At 49.4% G+C, this 11,392-nt stretch overlaps 2 protein-coding genes across 2 annotated transcripts; both read left to right on the top strand.

The window, feature by feature from the left end:
• Positions 1 to 6,002: 6,002 nt before the first annotated feature.
• On the top strand, positions 6,003 to 7,206 carry LOC119444950 (uncharacterized). Its single transcript, XM_049665056.1, has 2 exons — positions 6,003 to 6,678; positions 6,763 to 7,206. Exons 1-2 carry the CDS (start codon positions 6,268 to 6,270, stop codon positions 6,904 to 6,906), a joined length of 555 nt encoding a protein of 184 aa, XP_049521013.1. The 5' UTR covers positions 6,003 to 6,267; the 3' UTR covers positions 6,907 to 7,206.
• Positions 7,207 to 7,433: 227 nt separating this feature from the next.
• On the top strand, positions 7,434 to 9,118 carry LOC119445979 (putative nuclease HARBI1). Its single transcript, XM_037710280.2, has one exon. The coding sequence runs from the start codon at positions 7,860 to 7,862 to the stop codon at positions 8,583 to 8,585; it is 726 nt and encodes a 241-aa protein (XP_037566208.1). The 5' UTR covers positions 7,434 to 7,859; the 3' UTR covers positions 8,586 to 9,118.
• The last annotated feature ends 2,274 nt before the right edge of the window (positions 9,119 to 11,392 follow it).

Genomic DNA, 11,392 nt, shown 5'->3' on the forward strand with positions numbered 1-11,392 from the left:
GCAACCTATTCAGAAGAATGCGATGTTGGGCTAGTTGGTTCATGCTTGAAATGTGGTTCTGGCGCAACAAAACTAAGAGTAAAAAAGGGACAGAAAGAGTGCCAACTTGCAACTGAAGTTATTACATAGAAACAATCAGGATTGACATGCGAAGAACGAGAAAGTACACTTGTATAAAGTGTGACAAGAGTATTCGGCAGGTAGACTTGACGAAGTTACACGGTTAAAACAAGCTGGCTCACAAACCGACCTAGCGTGAACCACACGATCGTCAATGTCTTCGGCACCAGCTCTGTGCCAGCCAGTGTGGAAGATGTGCTCCGGTACAATCACTCCCCACACAGAAAGGAGCCAACCTAGCGACTTAGGGGAATGACAGCACACGAGCGTCGTAGCACGGTTTCAGCCGTGCGACGTGAACTGTTTCACGCCCTCGGCAGCGGTGGTCGGAGGAATGGCTCAAGCGGCTCGATGATGTAGTTCACGGGAAACGTTTGCTCTACTACTCGGTAGGGACCATGGTAATTCGAGAAGAGCTTGGTCGAAAGGCCGGGAGTAGTGGACGGGACCCAGAGCCAAACTAGCATTCCTGGGGAATAGTGAGCACTTGATGCAGATTCGTCATGGCGAGATTTTTGGCGACATTGGTCTTGCGCAGTAAACGAGCGAGCCAGTTGACGACACTCTTCAGCATAAGCAGTCGCTTCGGAAACAGGCGTGGCTTCAGAAACATCGGATCGGTAGGGGAGAATGGTGTCCATTTAACATGATGGGTCACGTCCATATAGAAGAAAGAAAGGAGAGAAGCCGGTGGTAGTTTGTGGCGCAGAGTTATAGGCGTACGTGACGAAGGGGAGCACCTGGTCCCAATTGGAGTGATCAGCGGACACGTACATTGCAAGCATATCTCCAAGGGTACGGTTGAAACGCTCCGTCATGCCATTGGTTTGAGGATGGTATGCAGAGGTGATGCGGTGAACAATGCGGCATTCTTGGAGCAGTGCCTCGATAGCGCTTGAGAGAAAGACGCGGCCATGATCGCTTAATAATTCATGGGGCGCACCGTGTCACAAAATGAGGTGGCGAAGAAGGAAGCGAGCGACGTCTATCGCGGTGGCAACTGGCAGCGCAGATGTTTCAGCGTACCGTGTGAGATGGTCGACGGCGAGAATGATCCACCGGTTGCCTGCAGGAGTGTTCGGGAGGGGACTGTTAAGATCAATGCCAACACGGTCAAATGGTCGTACAGGGCACGGCAAACGTTGAAGAGGTCCCGCGGTGCTATGAGGGGGAGTCTTGCGGCGTTGGCACGAAAGGCATGACCGGATGTACTGGCGAATGTAACGATACATGCCGCGCCAGTAATACCTCAGGCGTAGGCGGGAATAGGTCTTGAATACGCCAGCGTGGCCGCATTGAGGATCGTCGTGGAAGGCGGTGCATATGTCCGAGCGCAGATGACGTGGGATAACAAGCAGCCACCTGCGGCCATCGGTTTGGTAATTGCGGCGGTACAACAAGCCTTCACGAACGACAAAGTGTTGCACTTGGCGACGAATGGTGCGGGAAACAGATTCAAGGGAACGGTGAGAAAGAACGTCAAGCAGAGAAGCGATCCAGGGGGACGACGAAAGCTGAGGGACGACGAATCGCAGGTGGAAGTTTGTAAGCAAAGTAGGTCAGAAGGCAGCGGAGAACGGGATAGGGCATCGGCGTCTGAATGTTTGCGTCCCGAGCAATAAATGACACGTATGTCATACTCTTAAAGGCGTATAGCCCAACGAGCGAGGTGGCTAGTAGGGTCTTTCATAGATGACAACCAGCATAAGGCATGGTGGTCAGTCACAACGTCAAACTGGCATCCGTAAAGGTAAGTACGGAATTTGCCGATCGCCCAAATAATTGTCAAACATTCTTTTTCCGTTACATAATAGTTTGACTCAGTTAGGGTACGGCTGGCATACGCAACGACATACTCGTCATAGCCGTCTTTGCGTTGGGTGAGAATGGCACCAAGACTGACACTGCTAGCGTTCATGTGAATTTCAGTAGGCGCATTGGGATCGAAGTGGCGCAGTACTGGAGGGGACATAAGGAGCCGGCGGAGCGTCATAAATGACTCGTCACAATTGGGAGTCCACGCCGAGGGGTCAGCACTGCTGGCAAGTAGCTGAGTCAAGGGGGCGATAATAGAGGCGAAATTACGGATGAAACGCTGAAAATAAAGAGCTCCGTAGCTTCATCGGCTTGTGCTCTTAAGAGTGGTTGGCTTGGGAAACTCTGCAACGGCACGCAGTTTGGCAGGGTCTGGCAGGATTCCTTCTTGTGAAACGACGTGGCCTAGAATTGTAAGCTGTCTTGCACCAAAATGACATTTTTTCAAGTTTAATTGCAAACCGGCGGCCGTGAGACACTCAAAAACTTGCTCAAGGCGATCAAGGTGAGATTCGAAATTGGGAGAAAAGACAACTATGTCGTCTAAGTAGCACAGACAGGTACGCCACTTAAGTCCCCGGAGGATAGTGTCCATCATCCGCTCGAAAGTCGCAGGCGCGTTGCACAGGCCGAAGGGCATCACATTAAATTCGTATAACCCGTCGGGGGTCACAAAAGCCGTTTTCGGACGGTCCGCTTCAGCCATCGGCACTTGCCAGTATCCAGATCGATGAACCAGGGAAGAGAAAAATTAGGCACCTTGCAGACAATTGAGGGCATCGTCTATTCGTGGTAGAGGATAAACATCCTTATCTGATTGAACCGTCCTTTTTCCGAACCAGTACGACCGGAGAAGCCCAAGGACTGTGTGATTGCTGGATCACACCACGTTGCAGCATGTCATCGACTTGTTCACTAATGACTCGGCATTCGGCTTGGGATACTCGGTAGGGACGCTGACGCAGTGAAGCATGGCGACCGGTGTCAATACAGCGAACAACCGCCGACGTGCACCCCAAACATGGTTGGCCGAGGTCGAAAGAAGCCCGAAAACAGTCAAGCAGTTGAACGAGCTGATTGCACCGAGTTTGCGGGAGCGCGTTATCGACACTGCGCAACAAGACGTCATAGTTGGGTGAGTGAGGCTGGGGAGGTGGGAGCGGCGGCAGAAGCGACAGCATCGATAGGCAGTGGGGTCGTATCGCAAGGCACATCAAACGGAAAGATGGCATCAAAAGTGTCGTGATGCCCAACAGATTCGCCATGTAATAGAGTTGAAGGGCAGGGAAACTGATTGCACGTGTAAACGGCACCGGAATCATCATCAAGTGTGACGACTGCAAACGGTAGGACAAGGTTCCGGCGATGCGCACATTCCTCAGATGGTGCAAAAAGTGCAGTGGAATTAGGGACAGCATCACAGGTGACGGACACTAAGGCGACAGAGAAAGCTGGGATGACGACGTCAGCAGCGACAACCACTTTGGCAGATGGGCGAGGGTCATCGATGGTTGCGGTACAGAACGGAGACAAGGCGAGTTGTGCACGAGTGCAATTGACAACTGCATGATGCGTGGAAAGGAAGTCCCAGCCTAAGATAATGTCATGCGACGCATAAGAGAGGACGACAAATTCGACAACGTAGAGCACATCTTGAATTAAAACACGCGCGGTGCAGGGGGCCGAAGGCTTGACGTGCTGCGAGCTCGCTGTGCGTAGAGAAATATCAAGAAACGGAGTCGTCACTTTGTTCAGTTTGCGGCATAGAAACTCACTAATCACACAAACAGCTGCTCCCGTGTCGACAAGAGCGTTCGTCGCGACACCGGCCAGAAACACTACAATTTCGTTGGGCGGCGAAAGAAGAGGCCTTGCAAATTTCTACGATGGCGCAGTTCTTGCCTCAGGAACTGCGGCTGTTAGTTGGCGAATCATGGGGGAAAGGGAGCGGCGGCGGGGAGAAGATCGGCGTGAATTGAAGGGCGGGGCGACGGGAATAGGAGTCCGTTGCGTCAGATGTAAGACAGTATGTAGCTTGTTGAGGGACATGGCCAAGGTTGGGAGCGCCATCGCGAAAATAGAGTCCACGGCGGCGACAGAGGCGCGCAACATGTCCCGGTATACCGCAAGCGTAGCACACTGGCCGATTGTCCGGAGTGCGCCAGGGGTTGATAGGTGGTCTCGGATGCGAGAACGGTACGTAAACCGGCCGTACAGGGCTTGGCGGTGTGTAGAAGTTGGTGGTTGGGCTGGATGAGACTGGCGTCGGTTGGGCATGAGATCGTGTAAGGGCCTCAGCATAAGTGAGCGGCGCCGTAGGCGTAACTTGTAGCGGTGCCGTAACTTGCGGCGGCGAAGCAGGGGACGGCAGGACCTGAGTAACTTGCGTCTGGATAATCCAAAGAAGCGACTGGTCCAGTGTGGGGAGAGGCTCGGTGACCAATGCCACAAGAGAGAGCTGACTTGCAACTTCCTCGCGTACGTATTGCTGAATTTGAGGCAGCAAGGAGGTGTAGTCAATACAAGCGCTGCTGGGAGCCAAAGGTGAAAGGTCAGCCGATTGCATTCCAGGGCGACGTGTGGTGATGCGCTGTTTACGCAGCTCGTCAAAACTTTGGCAAAGTTCAATAACCTGAGTAACGCTCTGTGGGTTTTTGGCCACGAGCATATGAAAGGCGTCATCGTCTTTGCCTTTAATTATGTGTTTAATTCTGCCAGATTCCGACATGGACGCATTCAACCACCTACAGAGGCCGATGATATCTCAGTGTGTAGCTTGTGAAGGTCTCACCAATTTGTTGAGATCGTCCGCGGAGGCTGTGTTCGGTGCGAAGCTTGCACACCGCTGGCCGCCCGAAAAATGAAACGAGGGTCTCTGAACGCTGACCAGGTTGTGAACTCAGCTTCGTGGTTCTTGAACCACAAGTTGGCCACGCCGGTAAGATAAAAGATGGCGTAAGTCAGCTTGTCATGGTCATCCCACTTGTGTGCGCTAACACGTTCATACTCGGCCAGCCAGTCTTCCACGTCGTGACCGTCAGTGCCACTGAAGACTGGAGGATCACGCTGACGAAGCACCCCAGAGCACACCACAGGTGTGGGAGCAGGGGCAGCTCGCGAGGGGCCTGTGTCCTCGGTCATAGCGAATGTAGATGGTAGCGTAAGGCTGCGGAGTTCCAGGACGCTGAAAGGGACGACCCAGCACTTCCACCAAATGGGACAAGAGTATTCGGCAGGTAGACTTGACGAAGCTAGACGGTTAAAACAAGCTGGCTCACAAACCGACCTAGGGCGAACCACACGATCGTCAACGTATTCTTCCACACTGGCTGGCACAGAGGTGGTGCCGATGTGCTCCGGTACAAAAGAAATCACGTTAGTGAATCTGAAAATTGGTACTGATTATTGTGCAATGAGACTGATGAGACACTGACACAAGCATCGCCCTTTTTCTTGATGAAAAACGCCTCCAGCAATTCTCGTGCCAGCGTTCCCCGACTCTTACCTTGTAGACACATGTCCCCAAACTGCGGCTCGCAGCCACACGAAGCACAATGAAAGGGCAAGTGCGAACCTGTATCGTTCTTAATAATTTATGCTCCCTTAATCGGTCGTTAGTGCAACGTCTAGTTTGGCCGATATATACTCGGCCGCAATCCAGAGGTATCTCGTAGACTGTGCCGACAGCACAGCGCAGACAAGGCTTGGTGTACTCCTTTGTGCACACAGGATTGGCCTTTTGAGAGGCAATGCTGGTGCAGAGCCTTGACAACTTATTAGGCACAGAGAAAACCACAGGTACATCGTGCCGATTCGCAACCTTTGCCACATAAATGACGCCATGAATGACACTTTAGGTCACACCCCATAGGTCACAGCGCATTGGCCGCGCATCCGGTTACGTTGGCAGCACCAGTACGTCGAACCATCGGTCTAACTATAGACGCTGTTCTCGCCAACGTGACGTATTGAGTGTACGCGTTCATGCTACGTCGGACTATAGGCCTTTACGGAGCCCTGAAAGGAGACATTGCTGCCGTTGCCCGAGTAGAGTTGGGCTCAGCTGCGTCTTGCAACCAAGTCTCCCTACTTTACTGATCACAACAGTGGTGATCCAGCCACTGCAACTTTTGGAGCAGAGAAAATGCTGCTTTGGAGCAACTTTCTAACAGAACTCGATTTTGGAGCAGCAACTAATTGCACAGGGATACCTCTCTCATGACCGCTAAAACTAATGTTGAATTCCAATGGCGGAGTCAGAGCAAGTTTTTCTGCTCGTTTCGGAGCAAGTTTGTTCCAATGGCAGAGTGAGGGCGGGAGCAAAGTGTTCCAATGAGAGAGTCGGAGTGGATTCAGAGCGGGAGTCACTCTGTGGAGCAGAAAAAGATGCTCCGCCAAAATCGGCGGAGTGGACCGGAACTCTGCGTGACGTATTTCCTTTACCACGTTTCTCTGCTGGGGGTCGCCACCGGTCGCGACTCGCGAGTTGTGGTGGTAATGGTGGACGACATGAACGGCTCGGCAAGTTCGGCAAAGCATGCGGCATTGCTTATGCTACTCGACAGCGACAGCTCCGAGTCGGAAAGCTCAAGTTCCGACACGAGCGATTACTCGGATAGTGACAGCGACGCTGAAACTGCCGCTTACGAGCGGGAATTCGACAGGATGTTCCGCATTCCCGCGAAGAGGCCCAAAATAGTCGGCTTCATCGAGGACGTCGTGCGGCAGTACTCGGACGATGAGGTAAAGAAAAAAAGAAAGGAAAGCATCATACTCAAGGTTTAACACGTTGCGGTGCTTTCCTTTCTGTTTCTTTTTTTTTTTCAGTTCCGAAGGCACTTCAGGCTAGCTCGACCTGTGGCTGAAAAGTTGATCGCCGAGTTTTCTGCGTCGTCTATGTGCCCTTCGAGCACACATGGAGGGGTTCCAGTAAAATCTGCGGAAACGCACATCTTGTCGTTTATCTGGTGAGTTCTCGCCTTTATTTCTATGCACCTGCCAAATGAACAACGATAAATGAAACGCGAGGGCGTCGGATGCCTGCATAAAAATGCATTTGACAGCGAGCTCGTTGCTTGCACTGCAGTGTAGTCTGAAGCTGCTTTTCCGCATGCGTGTTATCCCACTGCGCAGGTACGCGGCCAACAAAACGTGCATGAGAAACGTGGCAAGCCGGTTCGACTTGTCAGAAAGCTCTGTTCACCGAATCCTCCATAGAGTAGCGGACTTCCTCCTGACCCTGGGACCATCGTTGATAAAGTTTCCTGCTGACCTGGAGAACCTCAGTAGAAGTTTTGAGGTTTGTTGTGATTTGCTTTACCTATAAGGAACAATGATATCGCCCAGCCAAGTTTTATTGATGATATCGCAACATCATTGTGCACGTTTTTTTTTTTGTTGCTATTTCAAGCTCTATAATGCACTATGCATTATAGAGCTGGACCTTCATGAAAACGTCATAGCTTGTGATGATAACACTCAGAATTTCTGCCAGTGGTGGACGAAACATTCAACCTAAAGTATCTCCTGGGATCACAGCAAATTCCTTTCATAGGAATGATGCTGCATACTTTGTCATCACCCACAACAGTAGATTTCTGTTCATATTTCCGGGTGTACGATGCGATATAGACCACGTCTGCTTTTGCGAGAAAGTTCTCATTACGTGCTTCAACTCGCTTAAGGGAAGAACATACACAGGCTTTGTTTTCTTTTCTCTCACATTTTGTTTAGTAAAAAAAAGAAGTGGATAGTAAAAAACGTAATATGTTGTGTGCACGGCAGTGCATGCTACCTTCAGTACTTCTCAAAGTTGCATTTGGTTTCTTTAACATGAAATAAATGGTGCTGTGCCATGAAGGGTATGCTGTTAATGGGAGTTAATGGGTATGAGCACCAGTATTTCCTGTTAAAACTCATTGCAAATGATCATTTTCTGTTCAGACATGGATGATATCGCTCAATACAAGTGTATGACTTGCTTGCAGGTGTCTGGAATGCCTGATGTTATTGGTTGCATAGATGGATCCTACATCAAGATACAGTGCCCGGACAAGAAGGTTGCTTCAACATATTGTAACAGGCACCACTACCTTTCACTGACACTGCAAGCCGTCTGCGATGACAAAAGACGCTTCCTTGATGTATTCATTGGAAGCTCAAGCAAAATGCATGATTCCCATGTGTTCAGCTTGTCGCCACTTTCAAAGAAAATCTCTGCCGTATGTCAGGGGTCTTTCCATCTTTTAGGGGACGCAGCGTATCCACTGCGGGAATACCTGTTGACACCCTACAGGGATTATGGTGCTTTGACAAAACAGCAAAAAGGATTTAATTATAAGTTTTCAGCCACAAGAGTGCTCATCGAAAATGCGTTTAGCAACCTCAAAAAGCGCTTCAGACAGCTGATGTATCTTGAGCTCCGCACTATTCAGTGGCTCAATAAGTTCATCATAAGCTGCTGCATTCTCCACAACTTGTGCATCGAGTATGGTGATGTAGAGCCAGATGATGATGATGATGAACAAGTACCCAATGATGTACAGTGGCAGAACTGCAGTGATAATCACATTGACGAATCTGGTGAAGAGCGAGCACTGCGCAGGCTTGGGGAAATTAAGCGCACGAAAGTCTTGGCAAAGTTCCTGTAGAAAAATTGTGGGCACTAAACCATCCTGCTCCAAAGTGTACTTTTCCTCTAGCTTCAAAACACCATAAGCCCTAAATGGATTCTGCTGCAAACTCTTCGTTTCCTTGAGCTTCAAAACACCAAAAGCCACTTTAATAACAGCACTAGGCTTTACGTGCGTAATCATGCAATGATGGTATGACATTCTTTGTAGCTCTGTAATTACCTGGATGTAAACGTAAGAACCACTAGCTCCGAACCATTGGAGCTGGTGCATCGAAATAAAGCTGCAGCAAGCTGGTGAATCAAAAAGTCCATGCAGTAGTTGGGGGCTGCGGTATGTGTACTAACGCACAGCCCCCTTTAAATACACAAGCACACGTTTGGCACTATACACTTTTATTTTAACATGCTGACATTCACACTGGAATTTTTTTATTCGCCCTCAAGGCCAAGAGCACGGCTTAAAAGCATCATTTTTTCGGCGTGCTGCTTCGCTTTTTCTCGGCGAATACTCTCTTCGTACTCTTGCCTCTGTTGGTGGCGCTTCTCTCTTTGCTGTTCCCGTGCAGCTCGTTTTTTTTCTTTTTCTTGTTGAAGTTTTGACATCTCTTCAAAAAAACTTTCATCTCAAGCATTCTGGAACCCGAGGGCTTAGGCTTTTTGGCCACGGGTTCCTCTGTAAATGCCTGGCTCGGCGCTAGGCTTGCCGACTCCTGGCTGGCCGACTCCTGGCTGGCCGACTCCTGGCTGGCCGACGCCTGGCTGGCTGGCCTCTTCACAGCAACAATGCCAGAGCTGTCCCTCAGCTCTTCGGGCTCGAGGCTGTCGTCTAGCCAGCGTATTCTCGCTATTTCGTCTTCAAACGGCACATCACACGGGGAATTCCCAGATTTCTTATTGTGTGCTGTAGCACTTCTTTTCCTTCGCATGAACGTCTTATAGCGGCTACAGCACTGCTCACCGGTTTTGGGAATTCCTAGTGCCTCTGATATGTTTGCTGCAATGCGGGCGAACATAGCCTTTTTATTTTTGAATTTTTTCATCGGACCAATATCTGCAAAATACTGCTCATAATAGTCTAGTAACAGTTTGGTTTCTCCTGCTGTCCATTCACAGCCTGTACCTGCAAACAAAAAGTGCATGAGGTAGTTCTAGAGGTGTCACACCTGCATATCCCAAAGAAACAGACTTGAATTCCTTAAATTACTTTACACCAACAATTTATCCCTTGAACCATCTGAACATTCATCGCAGTTATCGACCAGAACTACACGCCACCGCAGACATGATGCATGGTTTAACCCCTTAGTTTGCAAGAACAAACACATATAAGTTTTCTTTTTTTCCTCGAACTGTAACCGAATGGAATACTATGATTGAGTCCACTTCCTAATCTTGTATTGTCATTGCTGTGTTTGCTTTATCAATCTGATTTTCATTGTATGTACCATATGTCACCCTCCCTGCTTGGACCACGTGTCCGCAGTATTTAATAAATAAAAATATAAAATAAAATGTACTCACTGCGTTGCTCATTCTTTTGGCTGTGTTCCGGCACTGTTGATGGGAAAAACCAAATGAAATATTATTCATTGCGCTGCATTAAAATAGGTGGCATATATGAAGCGACATAACCACAAACAAGTTGTGTTCGGTGACATGTTGCAGTACATTGAACCACCACGTGCATTTCATGCAACTACGTAAGCAATTAGGTTAATCCATGTCAGACTTCCTAACACACCTTAACAAAACAATAACTCGATGTTTGCTGCGCTACCTCATCTCAACACGAAATTTCGAATAATTTCATGTAAACATGCACGGTGACGTTCAAGTTAAATATTTGCTCAACACATTACACACGCTCAGCATGATGCAACGTTCCTGAGCAGGTGGCTGTTAATCAAAATTTCAGCACTGTCTTACAGTGACGCTTGAGGAAAAGCAATTTGCTGATTTCTCTGGCAATGAGACCAATTCGAAAATTGGATGCACTTACCGTCCTGACCTAGATAACAGCACGACCCCATTTGGCAGCAGAATATGCCCTCACACTGATACCTCTGCTAAAATTTCGTGGGAGACAAATTCTCAGGCACGTGACACTGATTCATTGCTTCTTCGCGACATATAAAGGTAGACAACTGCTCCAGCGCCACGACGCTGCTTCGTGCAAATACAGCGGTGCCGCGCGCACGTTTACGTTTGGCTGTAAGGACACTATAATCCGACGTAGCGTAGACGCGCGAGCGCGCTCAGCACGGCGACGCTACGACAGCGAAATTGCAGCACTCTATGGTCCAGCGCGAGGCGCGGCCGACGTATCCGGCGTACCCCAGCAGCAGCCGGCATCGAGATGCGAAATGCTGCAAGTCGCGCCGGCCTCGTCACCAAAAATGCACCCTGTCCGCGTCTCGTCGAGCAAGTTGGCCTGGTTTTCGCGCCACCGTTGTGGGATGCAGAAATAAGTAATAAGCTTCATTTGATTAAGCCACAGTTAGGTTACTGGTCCCCCGTAACGAAAACCCGGCGAGCTGATATCCTATTCTGTGCTCTCCGAATAGGACACATGTATGGTACCCACAATTTTCTATTGAATGGTAATGACCCTCCAACCTGTGGTAGATGTGAGAGGCTCACCGTCCTCCACGTCCTCCTGGAGTGTCGGTAAGCCGAAAGAGAAAGAAACACTTTCCTCTAGCATATCGCTATTGTGTCTCTCTACATCCCGATATGTTTCTTGGTAAAGAACCGCTCTTTAACACCAAAGCAGTCCTCACATTCTTGAATGATGTTGTGCTACATGTTATTAGCCCAATAAGT

The sequence above is a fragment of the Dermacentor silvarum genome, chromosome 3 (genome assembly GCF_013339745.2).
Source record: "Dermacentor silvarum isolate Dsil-2018 chromosome 3, BIME_Dsil_1.4, whole genome shotgun sequence".
Taxonomy (NCBI): Eukaryota; Metazoa; Arthropoda; class Arachnida; order Ixodida; family Ixodidae; genus Dermacentor; species Dermacentor silvarum.